This window comes from Phalacrocorax carbo, chromosome 10, assembly GCF_963921805.1.
Source record: "Phalacrocorax carbo chromosome 10, bPhaCar2.1, whole genome shotgun sequence".
In the NCBI taxonomy this organism is placed as follows: domain Eukaryota; kingdom Metazoa; phylum Chordata; class Aves; order Suliformes; family Phalacrocoracidae; genus Phalacrocorax; species Phalacrocorax carbo.
In genome coordinates this window covers 9,869,886-9,893,988 of record NC_087522.1, presented here as the reverse complement: position 1 = coordinate 9,893,988, position 24,103 = coordinate 9,869,886, and the positions used below count along the sequence as shown (strand labels likewise).

Below are 24,103 nucleotides of genomic sequence, written 5' to 3'. Positions count from 1 at the left end.
AGAATAATTACCACAGTGGAGATAAGCAAGGAAAAAAACTGTGGTACTTATTTGTTTCAGGCAGTTCTGAGCATATGATTAAACTGTGGTACAAGTTGTTTGTCAATTTTTGCTCTGCAATTCTTTTTAATTCCACTTCTTTCCAAGTGCCAGTGTTTAAAATGTCAGCCTCTACTTTGAATATCGTTGCTCTTTTCATCTTGACTCACCACCGCCTTGATGCAGCTTGCAATAAGTGAACACATGGATTTTGGGTTTTTTTTTCCATGTTACAATGTAGTGGAGAGAGGTTTAAACTTTTCAGAGAGATTTTTTTGACTCCTTAAAGGCAGAATACTGTGAGTCACAAAAACCGTGGCATGTCTCACTATATAAACATTATGAGCATGTTTGTACTTACGCCTTTAAAAACGTTTAGGACAGAGAAAGGAAGATCCAGTGCTGCATCAATTTACACTTTTTTTTGGCTGACATATACAAGTATTATGAACCCAAAAGGAAGAGCAAAAGAAGTTTGCTAATACTATTGATTTTTATGTGGAAAAATGCCTTTTCTCCCCCCACATGCATTAGTAGCAGAATGTAGTACAAAGCTGTAAGATGTGCGTCCCTTGCACGCTCATACATATACATGCATTTAAGTGCCTTTTACGCTGTTGCTTGAAGGCTTTTAGATTACCATCTCTCAGCAAATATATTCGCTAAGCAAACACAGCTCTAACCCGAAGAATATGATGGATTCAAAACAGCAGACAGGTGGTTATTGTAAAATCTAATTTCAAATCTGCATATGGCTGATGCTCTGATTAAGCTCTGCTTCTACAGCACTCAGAATAAACAGACCCATTTGACATGACGACAACATAACCTTTGGATGTCCTTTGCTGTGCACGCTCTGTGTCTGATAAGACACATTCCATACTTCCCACATGTAATGGCTGCAATGCAGATGGCGAGGCTTGCAAACGCAAAATTTCTGCGCAGAAAACAAGGTAATTAACACCGCTATTGCAGAATATGATTTTATGATAGATTTCTATTCTTACTGATATTAATACACATTGGGAGCAACATCAGCCACATCCAGAGCATGCGCTTGAAGCATTACAACCAGCCCAGCAAGTAGCAAAATCTACCTCCAGCACAGCAAACCCATTCAGCAGCTTCTCAGACAAATCAGAGCCAGGGCTGCCAGTATTCAAAATGCCACGTCTGCATGTGTCTTCCAACCCCTAGTCAAAGAATTTCATCTGCTTCATGCCTTAAAGTTGAGAGAGAAGAGCATCACCCTGAAAAAGTGGAGAAAGAAAGGAAAGAAATCTGATGGCTCTTTCAAAGGATTTTCATTTGAATCCTCCTAAAGCAATTGGCAGTGCTTTTTTCTGCTGCAAGGGGGAAGGCTGAGGAGAAAAGTGGTGGTGCAAGATAAGATGAGATGTCTTAACTCTGCTGTTCATACACCAAGTCCTTATCATCATCACTGGAGTCTGTCTGCTGGAATAGCCGGCTACCACTCTGCCTAAAAATAAGCTTCTTATCTCCAGATGTTTTTATAAAAGCTGGTGCTTCCCCACTGCTATTGGCAGCCCATAAAGGTCCAACTTCTCTTGTCCTTACAGGATTAGCTTTGTTCCCCATAGCATTATCCCTACAACAAAAGCATCTCAGATTGGCTCTTCCAGTGCTATCTCTAGCAACATGCTTGTCTTTTGCAGGTTTCATGGACTCATTGCAGTTTCCCTCTGTGGGTTTTCAGGCCTTATTCTGCCTTGGCACTTATACCCTGAAGAGGCAAGTCCATGCGGTTTTATCCAAGAAGTTTTGGCCGACCAGGAGCAGGACTGTCCCCTGCAACCCACACCTGGGATTGATGAAGGGCCAGTCGGCACTGATGCAGAGACCCTGATCAGTGGAGTAGCATGCAGGGTGGGGGGAACTGGGTAAATACCCCTACTTGGGAGTGCAAGCCAGGATCGAAGAAGCAGATCTACCCCAGGTGTCAAAGCAGAAAGCAGCAAACTCTGCTCACCTGCTTTTGCTCCCCTCTGCATCCCAGCAGAGACCCAACACACAGTGCAGGTGAGAGGGACAGATTGCTCTGGGGCAGAACAGCTCTGCCATGCTGGCCCCACACCTCATAGTCTTTCATCAGCAAGGGTTAGCTTTAGCTTTGACTTTGCCATAGGAACCTGTATTTATTCTAGCTCTAGGACTGAGTTGGTGTCAGGCCTCATTAAAAGTGCAGAAAATGCCTGAAGTGTCCCAAGCTGAGTTCTGCTTCCTGCTGATGGCAAAGGTGCAAGCTAAACCCCACCACCTGCCTACCCAGGCTCACGTGCTGATCTCTTCAATCCCTTCTCCCAAATTACCATGTAGCAGTGTGCCCAGACAGCTTTGTTTGAGGTAGGGAAAGGTTATCCCCTCTCCCAGATCATTGCTGCTGCACTTCTGGGCCCCAGCATCTCTGTCCCAAGCTCTGGCCCTGTGAGGCATGTGAGGGTCATGGCAGTGGGTCGTGTGCCAGCAATGATGCAGCTTCCAGCAGGAACTGGGCTAACATCAGTGTGACAGACACAGATTCCAGCTAGTGACAAAAGGGGAAGGTGCTACAACCCATTTCCATGGCTCATCCTGCCTTTGGTCTCAACCATCTCTAAATGAGCCCATCAACTCCATGGATGCTTGTGAATATGCCCAATTCAAAGCCAAGATACCACTTCCCAGGCTTCTGCATTTTCAGTAGCCAACCGTTCTTTATATTACATTGCCGTATTATATTACATCCTCCTTCTCTGCAATTTTCCTAAGCTGTTGTCCCTTTCTGGTTTGGCATTACCTACCCCAGGATCTCCTTCTTGTCACATGTCCCATACCCAACTCATGCTCCTCGTCAGGAGGAAACCACCGGTGCTCCCCCAGCTTGTCGCTGTGCCCTGGAAAGCACTCCTCTGGTTCACTTAAGAAGCAGTCTCTGCTGATGCTGCACCTTCTGCGGTGCATCTGGGTTATTAACTGGCCACCTGGCAGCTCCCTAATTGGCAGTATCAGTAAAAGTATATTTTTTCTCTTAAGTCTCCAGATAAAGTGGCTAAATTTGATCTAAAATCCTCAGATCCTCATTGCCTCATATAATTTTAAATGGCCTTGCTTATGCTATAAAAATTACAGCTCTTCTCTTGCACTCACACACTTTCTATTTTGTCTTTAACATACGTTCTGGCAGGGAACTGAATGACGCAGCATAATCTACTAAAGCTATTTCTATAGTAAACAGAGATAAAAACCACAGCCAAAGGGCACACGGCCTCTAAGGAAGCAGGCACCGCGCATTATTGTATTAAGCATTTGAATCCAAGTTCCTGCTCAAAAGAAACCTGTCCCTGGAGGGAGCCGTCACCGCCCAGTTAAGTCGTGCTGGGTTCCAACATGCTCACCACGTCGCAGCGCTAGTCCTGTGGTAGCAAAGCCTTCAGTGGCTTCCCACGGTGTCACTATGTGTAAGCCCAGCATCATCAACAGTGTTGAAGGCAAACGGTGACTGCTAGGTCACATGTGTAAGTATGAATTTGAGGTCATGTTCTTTTGACAACCTCATTTTGCAATAAAGACGGGACCTTTCTGGCCTGGGACTCGCTTGTAGGATCCTTCCTGACTTGGCGTAATTTTGGCAGCGGGAAAGTCCCCCAGAGAAGACACGGCGCTGCCAGGACTCTTCTGCTTTGGAACTCCCTCTGTGCTTTTAGGCCAAAAAAGCTTGGATACGGTATGCTTTGGGTCATGCTAAAAAGCCTGGAGTATTTTCAGACTTCCGAGGAGAGAATGTTGTATTTATAGGGAAGTTCAGTTTTTCAGTTGCTTTTGTAATTCATTTTGTTTACAGTTGCTTTATTCAAGCTGTAAGGCTGAGAAGTTTACTGCTAGATTTCTTTTCCAAGCTTACATTTCTAATTCACATGTTTGCAGACATAGGACAGAGCTATTTTTGTCATAGAAATCATTAGAGAGAGACTATGTCACAGTCCACACTGAAGCAAATTCCTAAGGAAGCAAGCTCTATTTTTATTGAAAATTTCTACTTAGTAGTTGTTTTAATCTAATGACTGAGAAATGAGCAACATCAGCCTTTCTGAAGCTGATAAGTATTATCCCCAGTTCTTGGGAAGACAAATTCAGCAGAATGAGAGTCATTCCTACCAAGAGGAGCTGGATGGGAGCTGCAGACTCAGCTTCCCAGGCCCTGGGGGGGTGCAGTGTGACCCTGGAGAGGGGGACTGAGCAAATGGGGGACAGAACCCAGGTCTCCAAGGTGACACAACTTTAGAGATATTCACAATACTTTGAGTGCCCATCTTAAAAGTAGGAGGATATCTTCTAAAAAGGCCTAAGTGTAGGATTTTATAGAATAATGCAAACTCAAGGTTGTCTGTCTGAGACTCAAGGATAAAATTGTAAGATAAATGCTGAAGGTTTCAGTTGCATTACAGACTCACAGATGACTTATTGTAGAAGAACAGTCTCATCCTCTGGAAGTTATTTGAATAACTGTGCTTCAGCTCTTCCTGTTTGATTCACACTAATTTAATAAGTCACAATTTTAAATATGCCTTTCCTATTCAGATGAATGTTAAAAAATATGCCAAACCTAGAAGGAGGAAGGGGAGGAATTGGCGTTTACCATTTCCCCCTCCAGCAGTGGCCTAAAGACTAAGTTAACACAGAAACGGATGTGGTCAAGCACGCTTTCTTCAACTCAAGCAGCAAAGCTTTCTGAGCCCCAGGGCTGTGCAGCTGTAAAATGTAGCAAAAGTTATCCAAAACCATTTAAATATGGCTGGTGAGGGAAAAGCTTTTAAATTATGAAACAAATGACCAAACCAGAAAAATAAGAGATTGTTTAAAGCTTTTGAAAAAAACAATATCAACAGCAGTAAAACCCATTTCTGAGCTGTGAAGGAACAGCTATGGGAATGAGTTTAGGATCATTTGGCTGCAAGTACCAAACCACCATTTGGAAAAACATGCCCATGTCGACTTCAGAATTCACCAGGTTCAAAAGGGCAGGACTATTTTTATTACAAAAGGCTCCTTTTCCAATCGTCCCCTTGCAGCACCAGTGACCGTTACATCTGGTTTTCCCATCTCATTAAGCAGATGTGCAAAATACTGTATTACGCAGTAGAGTTAAACTGGGTGGGATAAAGGGGTAATTTGCATTCTAAAGCACTGCAGTGCTATAGCTAAGAAATATATGGAATTACTGAATATTTCTGCCTCATAGGGACCTTGGTTTCACCTGTCTGTTTCTGTTGCTCATTTTTTTCCTCTACACCCCATTCCTATGCATTACCCTGCAGTCTTTTCACTAGGACGTGGCTCTGCTGAAGAGGGAGTCTGTAAATCCAGCTAAATGCAACCACTGTAAATGAACCAAACCGTTTCCAAATTAAAATTTCCTTCTCACAAGGAATCTCTTATCTGGACATTAGTGGAAACCAAAACCACTACACAGAGCAACACACTGCTCAAATCCAGGTGATAAAATTCCTCCTTGCTGCTGGGCGTTCCCCCGGGTATGTGACTGAAGAAACCTGCTCTTATAGATTAGATGGTAAAATGTTTGCTCTTGGCTTTGCTTCCTGTGTTACACAGGGAACAGCACGGTACATTCCTCCTCTCATATTGTGCCCAGCAACTTGCAGCTGATCAAGCAGTGCCATCAGGGAAGATGCCTCTGTTCCTGAGCAATGTCCTGGTGCAGATCCAGCTCTACCTGTCACCTCATCCCACTCTGCCAGTAGCTCAAACAGTATCACCTGCCATCATGGGTGACAAACTGCATGCCCACTGACCTCAGAAAAGCAGTTTATATGAGTCAAGGACTACATCAGCCCTTTCCCAAGGGAGGAAACTTGTCCCCCTCCCTGCAGCATCCCTTTTACAGCATTGAACTGGGAACCTCCTTAGCAACACAAATAAGTTTCCAAGCAGAAAAGAGAAAAAAATAAATCCTATCTCCTCCTGGCCTCCTCCCCCACTGTAAGAAATGGAGGGGCTGTGGCCGGCGTGCGATCACCATCTTGTCCCCATTCTGCTGGGATGCCATTAAAAGGTTATGAAAATACTGCACAGGAAGAAGGGAGTTTATCCATCTGCTCCCTTTGCTGCAAGGGCCTGCCTCCTCTACAGGCCCAACCCATCACAGAGGGGAAAAATCTGCTGAAAACAAACCCTAGTTGCTCTCAAGGGGCAAAGATGTGTCAGAGCAGCCAGGACAGTATACTCCAGTATGTGCAGGCTCTTGTGTTCAATCAGAGTGGCACATTATCCACCCAAAATTAACTTCTGCTCTGCAACTCATAGGTTTCTGGGGCAGCTGTGTTTCCTAACCACTGAGAGCAAGAATTTTTATTCAAATAAAATACCTGTGCACTTCATGTGCAGCTCCTCCAATGGGAGTCAGGCAAATAGATACTCAAACTGTCGTACTCCCACACCCCTTTGATATGGAAGTCTCATTATAAAGGTCTTTATTGGCTGAAGAGATTAGTTTCACCACTGAAATGGCCCTTTTTGAAGTAGCAGATGTTGTACCCCTTCAGTGGCTGGAGATGGGTGAACAGTGCTTTCACCAGCTGACATTTCGGAAGGCAGAAAGCAGCGCTTGAACCACAACTTCTTCCAGAAAAACTACAAGCCCTGAAAGCTTTGGACAAAGTTCATGCAAATCCCAGAGCTGGCCTTCAGAAAAGCTATCACGTTTTCTACTGAGGGTTGACTCTTCTGATGACAATCCAGTTAGTCACCAACTGCTCCAAGGTGATGCACCTGCCCCTCCTTGCAGCGTAGCTCCTGCATTCCCTTTCTCTCACCACCTCCCCTCCATCTACATGGATGTTTCTGTTGTCGCTCTAAGTTGGATACTAATTTCATCCCACAGCATCTCATTATAATTAGCTCTTAACTGCCACTTAACACAGGGATCATTTTGGAAGACCATAACAATTCTTCCTTGAGGAATTATTTGAGTGTTGAAAGCTCGTGATATGCCCTTATAAACATTATGGGTGATGAGTTCAAGAGGCAAATTTAAAACACTGCTGTTGACACAAGCTTTGGATTTGCACTCTTTCTTTGAGTACCGCTAGCATTTCCAAGGAGAAAACCACACAGATTAGCATGTTTTGCTACCAGTCCCCCTCCCTCTGGCACCCACCATATCTTTATACTGGAAGTGGGAACATTTTAAGGAGCACCTGTAAAATGTGAGGGGTAAATGTCACGGGACATTTGCATTGCTCCCATGCATTGCTGCTGCTCTGCTGGAACTGGTGCTCTCAGCCACACAGAAGCATGCAGGACATCCCAAAGACTCTGCACTTGCAGGGAGGCAGCCTCTCAAGGAGCCAAGAGATGAGCCAACTATTAGAAGAAACTCATCCATAGGCATATACAAAGTTTTGTCCAAGACTTGCTTTGCTCCTGCAAGATTTGAAAACAGATGATTTGCCAAATTCATACCAAGATCTCCTGCACCCTCACAGCAGAAGTTACAACTGAGACCCAGTCCATTTTATTTAGTCATCCCCCTGCCAGGGCAGCAGTGATGAAATAGAGAGGAGTGATGCTCTCATATCAGGTAATGCCTCATACACACCATGCCTCTTAAACCAACCATCCTAGCCACAGCTAGTTTAACACCTAGTTGCAGCACTCTGGAAAACACCACACTGAAATAAAAGGGGAGATATGGGTTTATTGGTTTGTCAGAGTCTACTGCTATTCTTCTCTCCCCCCAACACCCTTTTTTTAATATTCAGGAGATATCATTAGTTTTGGTAGGGTCTGAATAGCTGGTGAGCTCAAATAGCTTCTGGGAAAACACTTACAGGCGCCACACAGAAATACTTTCTGGAGAAGTGCCTGTGATTCACAATCCTTATGACTTATGAGTTTCTTCTTCTTGAAACACACTTAAACAAGCCTCCAAGCGTATATGACAAAATAAGATGCTCGGAAGACACACTAATGCCTTCGTACAACCACCTCTTTGGCAGAGCCCCTCCAGCAGCGGGCAGACCTAAAGCTAACAGAAGCATGAAAAACCAGCTCGAGGAAGACCCTGGGTAACACCTCGCTGAAGAATTCAAGCTTGCACAACCTATTTAAAATCAAGTGAAAGTCTATAAAGTGCCTGTTAATATGCTGATGTTTGTATGTCTAAACGCGGTCCTAGGAGGCAAATTTCCAAGAAGCCGTAAGAATATATTCCTAAATGCATTGTATAGCACGGAGAAGTCTTTTGCAACAGAAATAGAGGAATGACTCATTTCCTCTGTAGCTGCTGCTCCGGCACTTCACTTGCACAGGCAGTGGAGAGGCTCCCTGTGCCATGCCAGCAGGAACTGGGAAAATCAGGAGCAGTTTCCAGCATATGTAAACCTAGCTGAATTTCGGCCGGGACTTGTCTTTAAAACCAATGATCCCAGACTGCCACCTGGGATAGGAGAGGAGACAGATTCACAAATGGTTCCCAAGCACTCCCTCCCTTGATGGGAGTATTGTATTTCAGTAATTTTATTTTGCACAGAACACTGGAAGAGTGAGCGGGAGTTGCTCTCTCCCTTGCCCTCCCCTGAAGCACGGCGAGTCAGCACACTAATTTGCGAGTGAATTCAGCTCTTAAGTTTCTCTTCTCCCCTTCTTGAAACTGGAAAGGAGCAGACTGAAATAGCAGCGGAGAAGTGGGCTATCTTGCTGCATTTTTCTACTGTTCTTCCTCTGTTTCTACAGCTAGCAGGTTTCTGTAAGAACAGCAAGACTTTTCAACTCTTCCACTTTCTCCATTAGAAATCGATCACAAAGGTAATTTTTCATCCTTAATTTGATAGCTGGTAACCTTCACAGCATAATCCCCATCACTCCTGCCTTCTTGATTCCTTACGCCCCTTTTTTATTTTCCCACCCAGATTATTGTATGGACTCTTTGTGGCAGGGATAGAAGCCTACATAGAATCATGAGTATCATGAAAACACTAGCAAATCCTTACTACATCCAGTCCAGCCCTGAGAACCGATTCTTCTGTATGCAGCTTTGGCCCTGGTTTCAAGGGGGAAAATATTCCCAGGGGTTTCAAGAAATGCATGCCTGTAACTTCAGTACACAGAAATTTTCTGAGTCTCTGAATCAGCATTGCTACCCTTTAAGGGGAAAAATAAGGCTTCCTTAACACAGAGGACTGGTACACAATGACATTTGATGCATACGTGTTTGTAACAACCTTTAAGAGTTTTGCATGTATATCATTATTTGAATCCAACAGACTGTCGCACAGATACAGAACATACATTATCTGAGTATTACAGAATCACAGAATGGTAGGGGTTGGAAAGGACCTCTGGAGATCATCTCATCCAACCCCCCTGCTTGAGCAGGGACACCCAGAACAGGGGGCACAGGGCTGCATCCAGGTGGGTTTTGAATGTCTCCAGGGAAGGGACCCCACAGCCTCTCTGGGCAGCCTGTGCCACTGCTCTGGCACCTTCACAGGAAATAAGTTTTTTCCCATATTGAGGTGGAACTTCCTGTGTTCCAGCTTGTGCCCGTTGCCCCTTGTCCTGTCACTGGGCACGAATGAAAAGAGCCTAGTCCCATCATCCTGACACCCACCCTTTAGATATTTATACGTATTGATGAAATCCCCCACAGTCTTTTCTTCTCCAGGCCAAACAAACCCAAGTCTCTCAGACTTTCCTCATAAGGGAGATGCTCCAGCCCCCTGATCATCTTGGTAGCTCTCTGCTGGACTTGCTCAAGGATTTCCACATCCTTCTTAAACTGTGGGGCCCAAAACTGGACACAGTACTCCAAATGTGGTCTTACTAGGACAGAGTAGAGGGGGAGGATAACCTCTCTTGGCCTGCTGGCCACAATCCTTTTAATGCACCCCAGAATACTGTTGGCCTTCTTGGCCACAAGGGCACATTGCTGGCTTATGGTCAGCTTGTTGTCCACCAGCACTCCCAGGTCCTTCTCAACAGAGCCACTTTCCAGCAGGTCAGCCCCCAGCCTGTACCTCCCCAGGGGCAGCACCTTGCACTTGCTCTTGTTGAATTTCATGAGGTTCCCCCTCAGCCCAGCTCTCCAGCCTGTCCAGGTCTCGCTGGATGGCAGCACACTCCTCCCAGCTTGGTATCATCATCAAACTTGCTGAGGTTACACTCTATGGTGCTTTGAATCTCTTATAAAGGAGTTGCAAATATGCCGATTTTTGGTTACATATTTAAAATAAGGCACTGCAGGCACATGCACAAGAGCACAGGTAGTGTCTTAATTAGGCATACCATATGTTTGAGAAACCCAGAACGGTAATATACTATACAGGCAGATCTATGTACAGTCAGCCCTCCCAATCCTGCTTATTTTGGAGTGGTGAGCTGCTCAGACCCCTTGAATAAGTGGAGTGCTGTGCTCAGAAGCATCAGCAAGCACCCACGTGCTTAAAGGGGTGCAGGTCCTTGCCCCTACATCGACTGCCAGCTTCCCAGTACAATTGGCCCAATGAAAGTGGGGCTGGCTGCTTTTCTGCCAGCTACTCAAATGAATTATCACCAGTCAGAATGTCACTTACCTCAGGGAAGACTCACCAGGCAGACATTTAAAGAGGTGACACAGGAAGTAAATCAGCCTAGAAAAGCAAACTTCTCATGTCTGAACTCTTTTGGAGCCTTACGAAAATGGGATGCACAAATAAGAGTCCCTTCCCCTCCAGGCAGCTTTAACTTGCATTAGCAGTACTTAATCAGCAATTCACTACTGACCTTGGCTGCATTACAAGGGTGGTATTTGCACAGGGGTGGAAAGATTTTAAACAATTTATGCAATGAGTTGGATGCAAACAGGCTTTTCTTTAAACACCAAGCATGTGAGTCCTTAGGCCAGTTAATTTTTTGTTAACAGATTTATCGCGAAAGGAAACTCCTATGTTTCTTTAATGATTTTCTGCTGAATAGAAACTCAGGCTTCAAACACAGAAATATTTCAGAGCAAGGAATGAATGGAGACCAGAGGATAGTTATTGCTTTTAAAGGAAGTCATTAATATGAGATAATGCTATTAAAGAGGCAAAAGATCTAAATATACTTCCTCTGCGCCAACTTGGGTGACTGAGTGTTGACACTAAAGGAATGAAATTCTTCCAGTCTTGCCAGCGAGAAGTCCGTTAGCCAGCTGGGCTGCCTCAGTGCTGCATCAACGACTGCTGCCCCTCTTACAGAAGCTACTCCCTGCAAGGTAAGAGGCAGGCACCCAACGACCTGGAGATAGTCAGCCTAGCTTTGATTTAATGATTAAAAAGCAAAGGGGACTTGCTGTTATTTCATTCTTTAAAAGGGAACATGAGCACAAGCCATGAGAATATAGTTCTGGCATCTTACCAAAGACTAATAAAGGACAGGTAACTTGCTGGCCAATCCACAAAACTCCTGCTGGCTTCAGCTGGACTTTTTCCATATTTAATACAGCACGACCTACACGATTTGGAACGGAGGCGTGTCTGTACATGCCACACTGAAAGGCTCACATGGATACTGTGAAATGAAGATGAAGTCCTAGCTCTTCATTAAACACCAGAAAATGCAGATTTTTATGCAGCAACCTGAAACTGGAGCCAGAGGAACAAGAACTGATGCCTCCTTAACCTCTAAGTGACACAGCCACAAATCCCAACATACTCCATTTCAAAAGTCAGCAACACCACAGACGGTGCCAGCCGTGCTCTAGTCTCTCTCCTGGCTCTCCTCCCGTACCCCTCTGCACAACTTCCCAAGGCGTGGACTTCCTGCTTTCCCATGGTTTTGCCACTTTAGTAGTCTCTTCTTGAAGAGCACATAAACCTGCCAATCAGAGTTTTGTGGCTGCAGGTAGCCTTTACTTTAAAAAGATAACAAGGAATTTAAATCTTGAGGCATAGACGCTTTAAAACAGCCGTTTATTACTACAGTGAAGTAATAAAGCAAAACCACCAACTTTTTATGGAAACAATAAAAGTGCAAATGTATTTTGGTATTAAATAGGAAATGAATTTATAAACGTTTCATTAAAATGGGCTGACACTTTGAGCCTATAAACACTTTAAAAAAAAAAATAGCAGCTGAACACTTCAGTTTAATCTTTGGTCTGATTATTAACCAGCAAAAATAGTTGTACCAAGAATGTCCATTGCAAACAGACACTTAAAATTTACATTACTCGGCAGAGATTCAAAATCAAAAGAGGAATGTTTTTGAGATATTAGTCAGATAAGAAATAATGATGTCTGAGAAATACAAAGCATTTTTCAATACAAAATGAAGTCACATGTATGCATTTCACTACTGTAAATAAACTTAATTCTCTTGCAGGTATGATTCCTCTTCCCAATTAATGTTCAATAAAAACTTCATTTGCACACAGTCTTTGCAAAATTAGGTTGCAGATAAAGAGAACCAAGAACACACATTAGAGCTAAATAACACAACATTTCTTCTGTGTTTGTGTTTTAGTCCACACACACAGAGGCAACCATGCTGAATCTATGGTACTTTATAACAGTTACAACCTTAACTAATACATATTCACAACCTTGTTCAGTGTACAGACCCATGGGTTGGGAGAAGAAGGAAAACGGCCCATGGGATTACTCATGCAGGCCAAGTTCTCTGTACACCTCCTTGCAGATAAGGCCCCATAGTAGCCCCAGGACGCTGCAGGTACCAGTGCTGTCACATTTGTTGTGGAGTAAGATGAATACCGTGACAGAACCCAACTTTTACCAGCTCCTATTGTCAATCATATTAATGAATACATGCTTTATGTAAGATAAAGAAAATACTCTTAATACCTCAGTTGTACACCAGAGCCACAAGGTAGTCTAAGATTTTCTCAGACCTCCCACCAACTGCATGTACGTTGCCTTACTGGCAGGAAGCCCCTTCTCCTCTAGAAAGCTTGCCCAAGCCTAAGGTTAAAGCAAATGCATATACTTTCTCCCATCACCAGCCATCACAAACTCAAAAGTGGCTTGCCGAGCAAGAACTCACACTGAAGATCTGCCTACAGGGCTAATAAGCTGAGGGTTTACCTCGCTGTTCAGCCCTGATGGATTCAACCACTTTGGAAATACTGTCAAAGTAAAACCCACTTAAGTCTCTTTTCCCTACACTCCAGATCTGCCTTCCTTTCAATAGCTCTCCTCCAATTTTAACCCCATGTCCTTTGGATTGTTTGCAGTGTACCTTCACTGAGAGTTTACCATCATTCTCACTCACCCTCATCCCTACTTTCATTTTCTGAACTATTTATATTCTCCACTATCTCCTTGTCATCCATTTCCTGATGCAACTGTCTTTTCCTGGCATTACTACATCTTAGTGAGAAAGTCCTTACCAAGTCTATTACAGATTTCCATGTGTTGCAGCAATACTAAATACACACCAAACATGCATCCTGTTTCAGAGACAGGGATGCAGTGTTGTAACCACACCGACAGCTGACTGAAGTGGTTATGATGCCAGAATTAACCGCTAAAGGGTTTTTATTTCATGAGTTCAGGCAGCCACAACACCCTGGGCTGGTCATCTAGTCCTTCTTTGGGCAAAAGATACAATGGAATTGATTGCAGAACGGCATTTAATTTCAAATACCAAGTAATACAAATCTGCAAAAATAGTACATATCATGGTCCACTACTAAAAAAAAAAATCAAAACACCAAGGTAGCTCACTTAGCCTTAAATACCATGTGCAAAGAACATTTGATCAATACTACCTATAAATACCCTATTTGTATTTGTAGAAGGAAGCACAGTGCTTCATATATAAAAATAACCCAACTTGCGGGTGTGACCTAGGCTATAATTACCTGAAAATAAGACTGCAAGAGCAGTTAAAAAAAATAGAAGTAAGCAAACATCTGCCTAGGGAGTGTTTCCATTTAGAAAAATACATTTTTATAAAGCTTCATAGATTTCAAAAATGTTTGTTCTGTGCTCTGATGTGTAGAACTGTGAATAAAGCACACCGGTATCTCTGTGTACGTCAGGAAGTGGAGGAGTATATTAGTAACTTCAGGTTATCCTAAAGCTTCCCTGAAGTTACACTTGGTCATTTATAATTCATTTCAGACTGCTCACCTAGGACACAGTACAGTGGGTAATAAGGCACACGCTCAGCAACTCAGCAACACATTTTGGGTACTACACATCTTGAGCAGGTGACCCAGTAAAGGAAGGATTTGAAATTCTGAATTTGCTGACACACTGTGACACACCAGGTTCCCATACCCCAGGTACCTGCACCGGGAGCTAAGGACACTTTCAGAGCTGGCTGTGTTACAGCTCCCCAGGTTATGCCAGCGACTGGGATGTAACCAGGAAAGAAGTGGAAATTACCTGGCTGATGTCCATAGCTAGAGGACACCAGAATCCATACCCTAAGACTGCCACTGTACCATGAATTAGTGCTAAATAATTCTGAAGTACCCTGAAATATTTCACTTCCTCCTCGATGCAATAAGGTAACAATCCGCTATAGCACAGTACTAGAAAATCCCATCAGGTTATTTGGTCAAAACACTGCCATGATCAGACAACTGGTTAGGCAGTCATCTGAAAACTCCACCAAACTACTGGAGAGCAGGAGGGCACAGCAGTCAGCTTACAGCACTGAGATTTGGACTGGTTTAAGGTTTGTTAAAAAACAAACACACACATACAACGAACCCCTCCCCCCCCACACCCCCAAAAAAAACCCACCCCCCAAAAAAAGCCCACCAAACCCCCAGAATTTCTTAGTTTTGTTGTTGGTCCTTGAGGTAAAGCAAATTCTAAGAAAATAATATTCAAAGCTGTAAAAAAAATTAATAAATCTCAACAAGAACAAACAAACCTCAAAGTATTTCCTTAAAAGAAAGTTTTCCTCAGGATGATTCAAATATCACCCCTTTAACAAAATATTAATGCCTCCTCCATAACAAGTATTTAGTGCAGCCAATTATCCTAAAAAGGCCTTGGTGAAAATAAAGTGCTATTTGTTTCCTTTTACCTATATTTCAATCCTTCAGTATAGCCTTCACTTGAACACAGAAACATGCAACTAGATTCTTTGTACTGTTGTTGGAGAGGTTTCTCTTCTTCCCTCAATTTCACATTAACGTGTATTGTTTCTATTCAGCACAATGTATTTGATTACACAGGAAATTTAAAGCATGTCATTGAGCATTTCAAACTGTGATCAACACTCATGCTCCAGTGCTCATCACATTTTAAGAGCATCTTGGTACATCAGGGGGTGGGGTCGTTTGCACTTACAGGATTTTTAAATCCCAAATTGATTTTATAAAATAAAAAGCAAATCTCAGAAATAGGTCAATTTTGCCACTAAGACAACAGGTTAATATGGATTTCCAGAAATGTCAGTCTGAGCCTGTTAAAGTTAGGTTTGCAAACAGCCAACTGAACGTAACGCTTCTCAACTAAGGCATTTCCCCAGAATTTCACAATTTTCCCATGAACAAACAATGAGATTAAAAAACAAGAATCACCATTTCATTAAGTCTTGGCCTCTGGTTTCCTAGATTTCCCAGGTCAGGGACAAAACCACAGAACCACATTTAAACTGATCCCACCTTCCTCAGGCAGATTCAGGCTCTTGAAGGACCAGCAGGCTGGGAGCACGCGCGCTGCCCCATAGGGTCCATGGGCGATGCTGGTTCACCCAGTCACCGGCTCACTCTCCTGGCGGCTCCTGCCTGGCCTCGGTGACGTGCCGGCACGGGGTGAGTGCTGGTCGCAAGTATCGGGGGCTGCTGTACATCCTGATGATGTGTGGAGCCTGGATCCAGGTGTTGATCAGCTGGAAGGCAGCCAGGTCCAGTGTGGGCCCATCGAAGGCGGCAAGCAAGTTCACAGGGGTGGCTTCCTTGAGGAACCGGGGCAGCGCCACGGCCTCGGGGAGGCTGGCATTGCCCAGGAAGAAATGCATCAGCACCTGCTTGCGGAGGCAGTCCCTGAGGTACAGCACTAGGTCCTCCAGCCGATCCACCAGGAACCGCGCGTCCCAGGCCTCCAAGGGGCCCTGCAGCAGCAGTGAGAAGAGGGCCGTCTTGAGCACGTAGGAGGAGAGCACCCGGCCCCACTGGGAGCAGAAGGGCTCCTCCAGGCCCTGCCCGCGGAGGTCCCGCAGGCCCTTGAGGATCTGCAGGCACTTGAGGTGGCAGGAGGAGGCCGGGGCCTGCTCCTTCAGCCAGCTCAGCAGCCGCTGCTCCTGCCGCGAGGCGTTGAGGCCCCAAAGGGCCTCGGGGGCCGGGGGTGCCTGTGGGCCCTGGGGCGGCAGGGCTGTAAGGTAGACCGCGTCGCCGAGAGGGATGGCAGGGATGAGGCGCACGGCCATGGATATGTGACAGCAGACGTAGTCGGAGCAGGGCAAGATGTGCAGCGTGGGCGGGCGCCCGGGGCAGGCCGAGAGGCTGATGCGGCAGCGCTCCTGCAGCCGGTACCGCACGGCACCGAGGCACCGCTGCAGGTGGCCCTGGAACCAGCGCAGCACCAGCCCCGAGGAGAGGTGGCTGCGGCCCTGCAGCTCCACGCAGAAGCCCTCAGCGAAGGGCCGGCAACGGCGCGGCCAGCCCGCCCTCACCCGCAGCCCACAGAGGAAGGCGCCGTGCGGCCCCAGCCCGCCGCCCGGCCCCAGCCCGCCGGCGCTGCGCGGCTCGGGCTCCAGGTGGGGCGGCAGCCGCAGAGGCACCAGGATGTCGAAGCAGTCGGGGCTGCGCACCTTGTGCTGCTCGTAGGCGCTGCCGATGCGCACGAAGTCGCCGCGCAGGCTGAGGGCCAGCGGGCCGGGCTGCAGCCCCTGCGCCTTGGCGGCGCGCACTAGCTCGGCCACGACGCGCCCGACGTGCGCCTTGCTGTGCCCCAGCACATGGGGCGAGAGCCGCAGCTGCCGCGCGTAGAAGTTCTCCAGGACACTGCGCCGTGATTCCGCTGCCGCCGCCGCCGCCCGCCCCCCGCCGGGCCTGGGGCCGCCGCCCGCCGCGCCGCAGCAGCGGGCCAGCAGGCAGCCCAGCAGCAACAGCGCCGAGCCCTTGAGGAGCGGGACGGAGCCCGCCTCCGCCGCACCCTCCCCGGCCGCGCCGCCCCGCAAGGCCTGGTAGAGGCAGAGGAGAGCGGTGCAGAGGCCGGTCACCAGCGGCCAGAAGACCCGCAAGTTGAGAGTGTAGACGGGCACGGCGCGGCGGGGGCTCGGGCCATGGGGGTGGCCGCCGCCCGGCCCCGCGGGCGGGGAGCGCCCGCCCCCGCCGCCCCCCTCCTCCGCCCCGGCCGCCCCCAGCGCGGGCCGCGCCGCTGCCCCCCGCCCAGCCGCCGCCGACACGGCGGTCACCGCGCAGCCCCGCGCCCTGCCTGCCGCCGCCGCTCCGCTGCGAGCCTTCCCCTTCCGAGGGAAGCGGTGCCGCGTCAGCCGCCGAGTGAGCTCAGAGGAAATGCCACGGGCGGCGGGCCCGGCCGCGGCGTGAGGGCCGGGGGCGTTGTCTGCCCGGCCGGCCCGGGGCCGCCCGCGGGGCGGGGAGCGGCGCCGCCCGCTCCTTCCCGCCGCCGCCGCCGCGCCGAGGGAGCGCGGCCGAGCCCCGGCGCGCCTCGGGGCAGAACGGCGCCCGCGGAGCCCCGGCCCTGCCGCGGGCCCCCCACAGCCCGGGCGGCCCCTTCCCCGCGGACAGAGCCCCTCTGCCCCTCGCGCCGGGTCCCTCACAGCGGCCTGCCCGCGCTGGCCCCCAAAGCAGAGCGTCAGCTGCTCTGTGGGCACCAACCACACGTTTCCATGCACCCCCTCGCTGCAACAGGATACCGCAGGGTTTTATTGGCATAAAACCGAGTGTTTCTGTGTCAGGGAGAGGGCTGTGGCCTTGAGGGGTGCTCCAGCCTGGACAGTGGCACCGTGTCACAAGCTCCATGTTGCACGTTTTCCCTCAAAGATATGCAGGGACATCTCTCCCCTTCACAGTTCTGCCTGAGGGTCTTAGTGCCAAAGGGACTATGAAGTCATCACTGTTAATTCACCAGGGTGTGCACAGCCTGCTGCCATACTAACCACTGCTTGCAGTCAAATCATGGAAACACCTGAGTTTTTTACCTTATGCCCAAATTATTCAGACAATGACAAGCTAAAAGGGAAGAAATAACCCAGGGAGAAGTTACTAATTTGTTGCACACAGACTTTGGGCCTTGCCTGTTGTATGACAGCCGCTATGATGCCAGGCCTGCTGTGGTTAACTGCAACTGTCACAGCACTTCTGCCCATGGCATCACCCTCAGCATGACCCAAATGGAAGAATTTGGGATCCCACAGAAATATGCACACAGGGCTGTCTCGAGTGTCATCCCAAGGCTGCAAACAGCAAAGCCAAACACTCAAGTCAGAAGAGAGGCACAAAAACATCACTGCATGTGCAAAGCCTCCAGGCACTCCTGTAGAGTTGAGTAGTTGCATTAAATTCCATAGAAATCACTGGGACTTGTCTGCTAGTAAGACTTCTTCACCAAACTTCTCCTTCAGGGCACTGCAGGTCTGAAGAGGTCATTAGGACCTACCTTTCCTCGTCTGTCATATGATGTCTCCCTCTCGGGCTGTGCCATCCCCACTGTAGCTGAGCTGTATTTCTGGATGTGTCTTTGTGTCCCAACTAGTCATAGCTTGAAGAGTCCTCTACAATGGTGATGATGATTAAACCTGAGGAATGAGCATCTCAAGCTCCTGCAAGTCTATGGATATTCCAATTACCTAAAGATGTGATGGCAGCATTTCAAATTTAAAGAACTGGAAAACTGTGCCACATATTAACACAGAGATCCAGTCACCAAGGTGGTCTGATGTTTTTCTTGCTTAGGACAGGACTTCTTTATATAGCATTTTCCTGTCACAGCATTTCTTGACTGGACTGTGTATTGCTCTTATTTTCTTTCTAGAATTCATCCTCTCCACTTTCTGTAGAGATACTTGAGATCAATTTTAAACATGTGTTTTGCTGGAAGTGTGTTAGCTCTGTCTCAGATGTTGATGGGGACAGGATCATCATCCTCGGCTTCTGTTTGTTTAATAAATGTTTACTAGTTTTGAAGCTGTTTGCTGAAGTTTAAGGAGCATCTGTATAAGCATTCTGTTGTGGTTTAATTTCAGGTGATCAAGTTATTACTGCATCACTGCAACTTGCTGCATCTGCACAGTGTCATGGGTGGCCCCATGAAGGTGGAGGAGCAGTGCTTGAATACAAGAAGCTGAACCCAGCAAGCTGAAAATGCTGTAACAAGGAGCAGGTCAAACAACCAAGTGCAAGAAATAGGCTGTATAAATGTGTGGTTATGTAATTCATCTTTACGTGAAACAAAACATGACTTTAAGTACATAAAAATCATACTTCACAGAGAGAAGCTTATGTTTTATAGCCAAGATGCTGCACTCAAAGTCAAACTAGGTAACCAAGGTCAAGCAGCCTGAATTAATTCACAGGCAACCAAACCAGAGGGAGAGCCAAGAAGGTGAGAGCTACAGAGAGATGTCCTAACCACTCCAACACTGACCCTTGGAGTTATAATGAGGAGGTTGGGGTTTTTTTAATTAAAAATAAAGCAGATGTAAAGTTAAGAAACCATAGGCAATTTTATAACATCTTAAACAGCATAATGTTCCATGCCCCATAACCAAGAGCATGTTTTCTGCCAGCTGTGGGACAGCTGAAGCCACAGCCTTGCTACTCAGAAATGTCATTCCACAACAGCCACATCTTTGAAAACAACCAGGAAGTGAAAAGCATCTTTCTTCCCTACTCCTTGTTTCATGTTTTCCTGTATTTATTCACAAAGCCTGATAAGAGGACAAAAACATTCATCATGCTGCTTATTGCCTGGGACCCCTCACTTCAAACACTTTGTTCTGTACCCCCCAAAACCAAAAATGTTTAAAAAGCACAGCTGTGCTGGTGTGAAACCCATCCTTCAAGATATTTTATTGAAAAACACCATTGAACTGTATGAACCCATTGGCCCATACGTTTGATTTTTGCTAGCCTGTGATGGTTTTTTTACACCTTCAAGACCAGCAGATTTCACATGCCTTCAGGTCTTGCTATAGGCGTACTGATTTTTCAAGACAGTCTGCACTCTCTTTTCATGCAGGGTTGATTTAATTAGCTGCACCATCCACGCTTAGGAGACAGACAGCTACATCTGCAGGAGCTGGCACAGCCCTTCGTGCCTGTCAGGCAGCTGCTGCCCATGGGGTGACCTAGAGCTTAGCATCATGATTATCACTGTGGGACCTGTGTACAAGGGAATGGCTGCAGCCTCCCAGCCAGCCATGGGCCCCGCAGGCTGGAGAAAATGCAGATGTCACCCCAGCCAGCGGGACAAGCCCAGGGGCCAGCTGGCAGAAAGCGTGCGACCAGCCACACCAGACCTGCCAGTGCAAACACTGGCTCAGCACATGCTTGTACACGTGTCAGATGGTGCTGGTGCAGGCTCACTCAAGCTGCAGAATAACAGGTTGTACGCTAATAACCGTGACCTCAAAATCAGGACCAGAGTCCACAACGCTGATTTTTTACTACTGCTGTTTAAATTGTCAGCTAGTCCTTACCTCCTCAGCCAGTGGCAAGCCTGGGGCTGATAAAAGGTGGCTAATGGCCTGTTTTCTGGAAGCCCGGCTGCTTCACTGCTCCCTGAGCATAGGCTGGGTCTCTGGGCAAAACACAGAATATGTCAGAGGTGGGAGACTTCACAGAGGTGCACAGCTTTACTATCTGGACCTTACTTGGAAACAGCTGATTTGAGAGCCCCTCCGTCCATCTGCTTGCACAAGCTAAGGGCATTTGATGGATGCTGCATCAGAACTGAAGTGGTCATAAACACAAAACTGCTGTCAGTTACCAAATAGCAACAAACATCATTCCTCATTACCCATCGTTCCAGTTCTGCTGAAATTACACTACAGGGGCTGTATTCACTTTGCAATGGATACAGTTCATCCACATTATCACAGCTTATCCATAGTTTGCATTTTACAACCCATCACAGAAGAAAAGAAACAAACCATTTTATCTTTTCTGGGGAACTTTGCTCCTCTTGTCACTTCTATTAACAAGAATATATTGAACTTGAGAACAAGTCGCAGTGATGTGACTCACCTCTCCTGCATCGTCTTCCACCACTTCCCAGGAGTTGGACCACATGGAATGCATTTACTTCTGTGGTGGCTATCAGATTTGTTTTCCTCTTTCCGTGTCTCCCAAAGAAGTAGCAGCTCATTTGTTTAGATTAAAATATCTATAAACTCCACTGCTCGCAAGTTGTAATGCTGATGCTCCTCATTTTTTGCTTAAGCAGTGATGTTCTTGTTCCTGTATTAAAAAAAAAAAAGTTTATGAGGTTTTTAATAGCAATTGTGTACTCCAGAAAAATAATAGGGTGTACATAAATAACCATGACCTCAAAATCAGGACCAGAGAGAATTCACAATGTCAGTTTTTACTACCATTGTTTAAATCATCCGTTGTTTAAATAGATGTTATCTAAACACTCACTTCAGAATGTCCCATATCCAGGATATCCTGTTCATTAAATAAGGAATAATGTTACACTTATTCACATACCAGTCTGAGCTAAAAATAGATATCCCAGTATATACAATCTGCATGATATCTCTGGAGATCTGCAGAGGTAAAAGGAAGTGTTGGGTAATATATATATAAAGTTTCTCCAGAGTTAGCAGTACTGCATACATCTGTGTAACTGATCTGTTAATGCTACAGTATGCCAGATGCTGTCTGAGACACAGGAAGAACAGTCTACACCTGCAAGCTCACCGTCTGAGTAGGTAGAAGAAAGTGGCAGAAAGACAGAAGGCCCAGGTGATGACATTTGACTGGTGCTGGTACCTGAGACACAAGCCTTAGACCTCCTACCAGCTATCCTAGCTCGGTATCTGCCCCAGTGAGGCACGTAGCCTATTGCAGGTGCAGAACGAAATATATGGGGATCCCTACCTGCGCTGGTGATGTACAGCTGCTCTTCTTCAGCGAGTGGGTTATACCTCCAACTTATTATAATGCACTATTAACAGTCTATAGCAGAAAAGTACAATAATTGATTGCAAAAAAAAATACAAGTCTGGAAGATTGGTCCCTTGACTTCATGCCCCAATCATTACACTTCTAAGAATTTCCTCTTAAAGCAAAGTTGCTAGCACACCTCCTCCCCCAGCCCACTGCCTGGTCCAACAAGGGAGATGCCATGATCAAAATAAACATCCTTCACGTGCAGGATGTTCTTGCCACCTCTGCCGGTCTGTTTGGTCACTAGCTATCAGCAGAGTGTAACACTCCTTAATCAGAAGGCCTGCAAGTAGACCTGACTGCTATAAACCACGTATAGGCCAATACAGGATTTCCTTGCTGTAGAAGGATGGCTTCCTGAGCAATTCATACAGCAATCTCTTGGCCAATGCTGTCCTTACCACAGGCAGAAATACCCCAGCTCTATGCTGGTGAACAGTACCAGCATCAGCTGGCTCATCTCCAGCTTGTCCCATACTGTTTGAAAACCCTCAAGGGTTTTTTTTGCATAGAAACTTGTGTGAGCAGGTTGTTTATACTTACCCAATACACTGGCATTCAGGAAGCCATGCCTATATGTTTCCAGCTAAGCAATGAAACAGGAACAAAAACCCCAGCCTATCTACATTAGTGTCAGTCGGGACGCTGAGCTCCGTCTGACAAGCTGTGAGCATGGAGACTGCTGTCACATGTCCTCCAGAAAGCTGAGGTTGCCGATACGGTGAAGAAAGCCAACTACAGCGTCACGGAAGGGAAACATCTTTCAGCAAGGGGAGTGCAAGTATAAAACCATCATATGAAAGGGGAATCAGCAGTTAAGTGTGAATGGAAATTCCCTTAGGTATTCCCATCAGAAATATTTCTTACCTTGAAAATGGAAACATGAAAACTCTCCAAGTCAAGATTGTAAGTCTTGTACTTGCTCTTTAAGTTCAGTATTTGATGTGATCCACATATGAACAGCACCGCTCATGGTGATGTGTATCTTCCAGTGCTATATTTCAATGCTCCAGCCAACAAGCCCTGCTAACTCTCCCAGGGCAGTGGAGGAGGTTACAATGCTCTGCTGGTGCTCCCAGCACCCTGCTGGAGTACACTGCCAAAAATCAATCCTGTGGCCATGCCTTACCTACTGCAGTTGAGGCTCTTATCCAAGAGCTCAGGTGGCAGGACAAGGCTCCGGCGTGTCACCCTCCCCATGCAGGGCAGTCCCCAGGGCGCAGGAGCCTGCTCAGCCCTTCCCTCCCACCCCTAGGGCTCAGCAGAGCTTCGGGGTCTGAGGACACCCAAGATGGAGCCAGGTAACTCCCAGGTTTGAAAAGCATCATGTGCATCTTGCATCATGTGCTTGTGTTAAACTAGTTTAACAAAAAACAGTTTAATACCAATCTAATTAAACCTGGACATGTGTGTTCAAATGTAAATTTAATCACTGACCAAAATGGTTTAGCTTAATTAATGGTAAGTCACTTAAACATGTGTTTGCACCATAACTTGCTAAACTAATAAAAACTTATTGCATAGCTGAGCCCTAATTTGCTGATTAAAGCAGATTGATTTAAATGAGGACTGTAATAGTTTCATTATACCTGTTTGGAGTTATTGAGCCATTTGATTTATTTTAAAATCAATTTAGCAAGATTGGACCATTTTAAATAGGTCTGAATCTTTAGTGCTTGTTTGCTGGCAAAGAGAGGATGTCGGAAAGAGAATTTAACACAGGTTTCAACTTGCTATTTATTGTTCACATTATTGAAACACGCTTTTCGCTTTGCTTCCCTAGAAAGATATGCTGCTTGTCCAGCACTCCCCTTCCAAATAACTTTGCAATCAATTTGGTTGAAATTGCCCATTGGGAAGGAGAGCGGAGGTCCAAAGCGTTAATGTATGCAATTTCATACATGAAAGATCCTGTTAAGGTCCTCAGGCTGTGGCGGGACATTGGCACTGCATGGCCATCTCATTCCA

General features: G+C 46.4%; 1 protein-coding gene across 1 annotated transcript; it reads right to left on the bottom strand.

Annotated features, from left to right (window-relative positions):
• Nucleotides 1-15,566: 15,566 nt before the first annotated feature.
• ITPRIPL2 (ITPRIP like 2) lies at nt 15,567-21,219 on the bottom strand. Its single transcript, XM_064461966.1, has 2 exons — nt 21,209-21,219; nt 15,567-17,863 (listed from the first exon to the last, which is right to left on the bottom strand). The coding sequence occupies exons 1-2, from the start codon at nt 21,217-21,219 to the stop codon at nt 15,763-15,765; spliced, it is 2,112 nt and encodes a 703-aa protein (XP_064318036.1). The 3' UTR covers nt 15,567-15,762.
• Between the last annotated feature and the right edge of the window lie 2,884 nt (nt 21,220-24,103).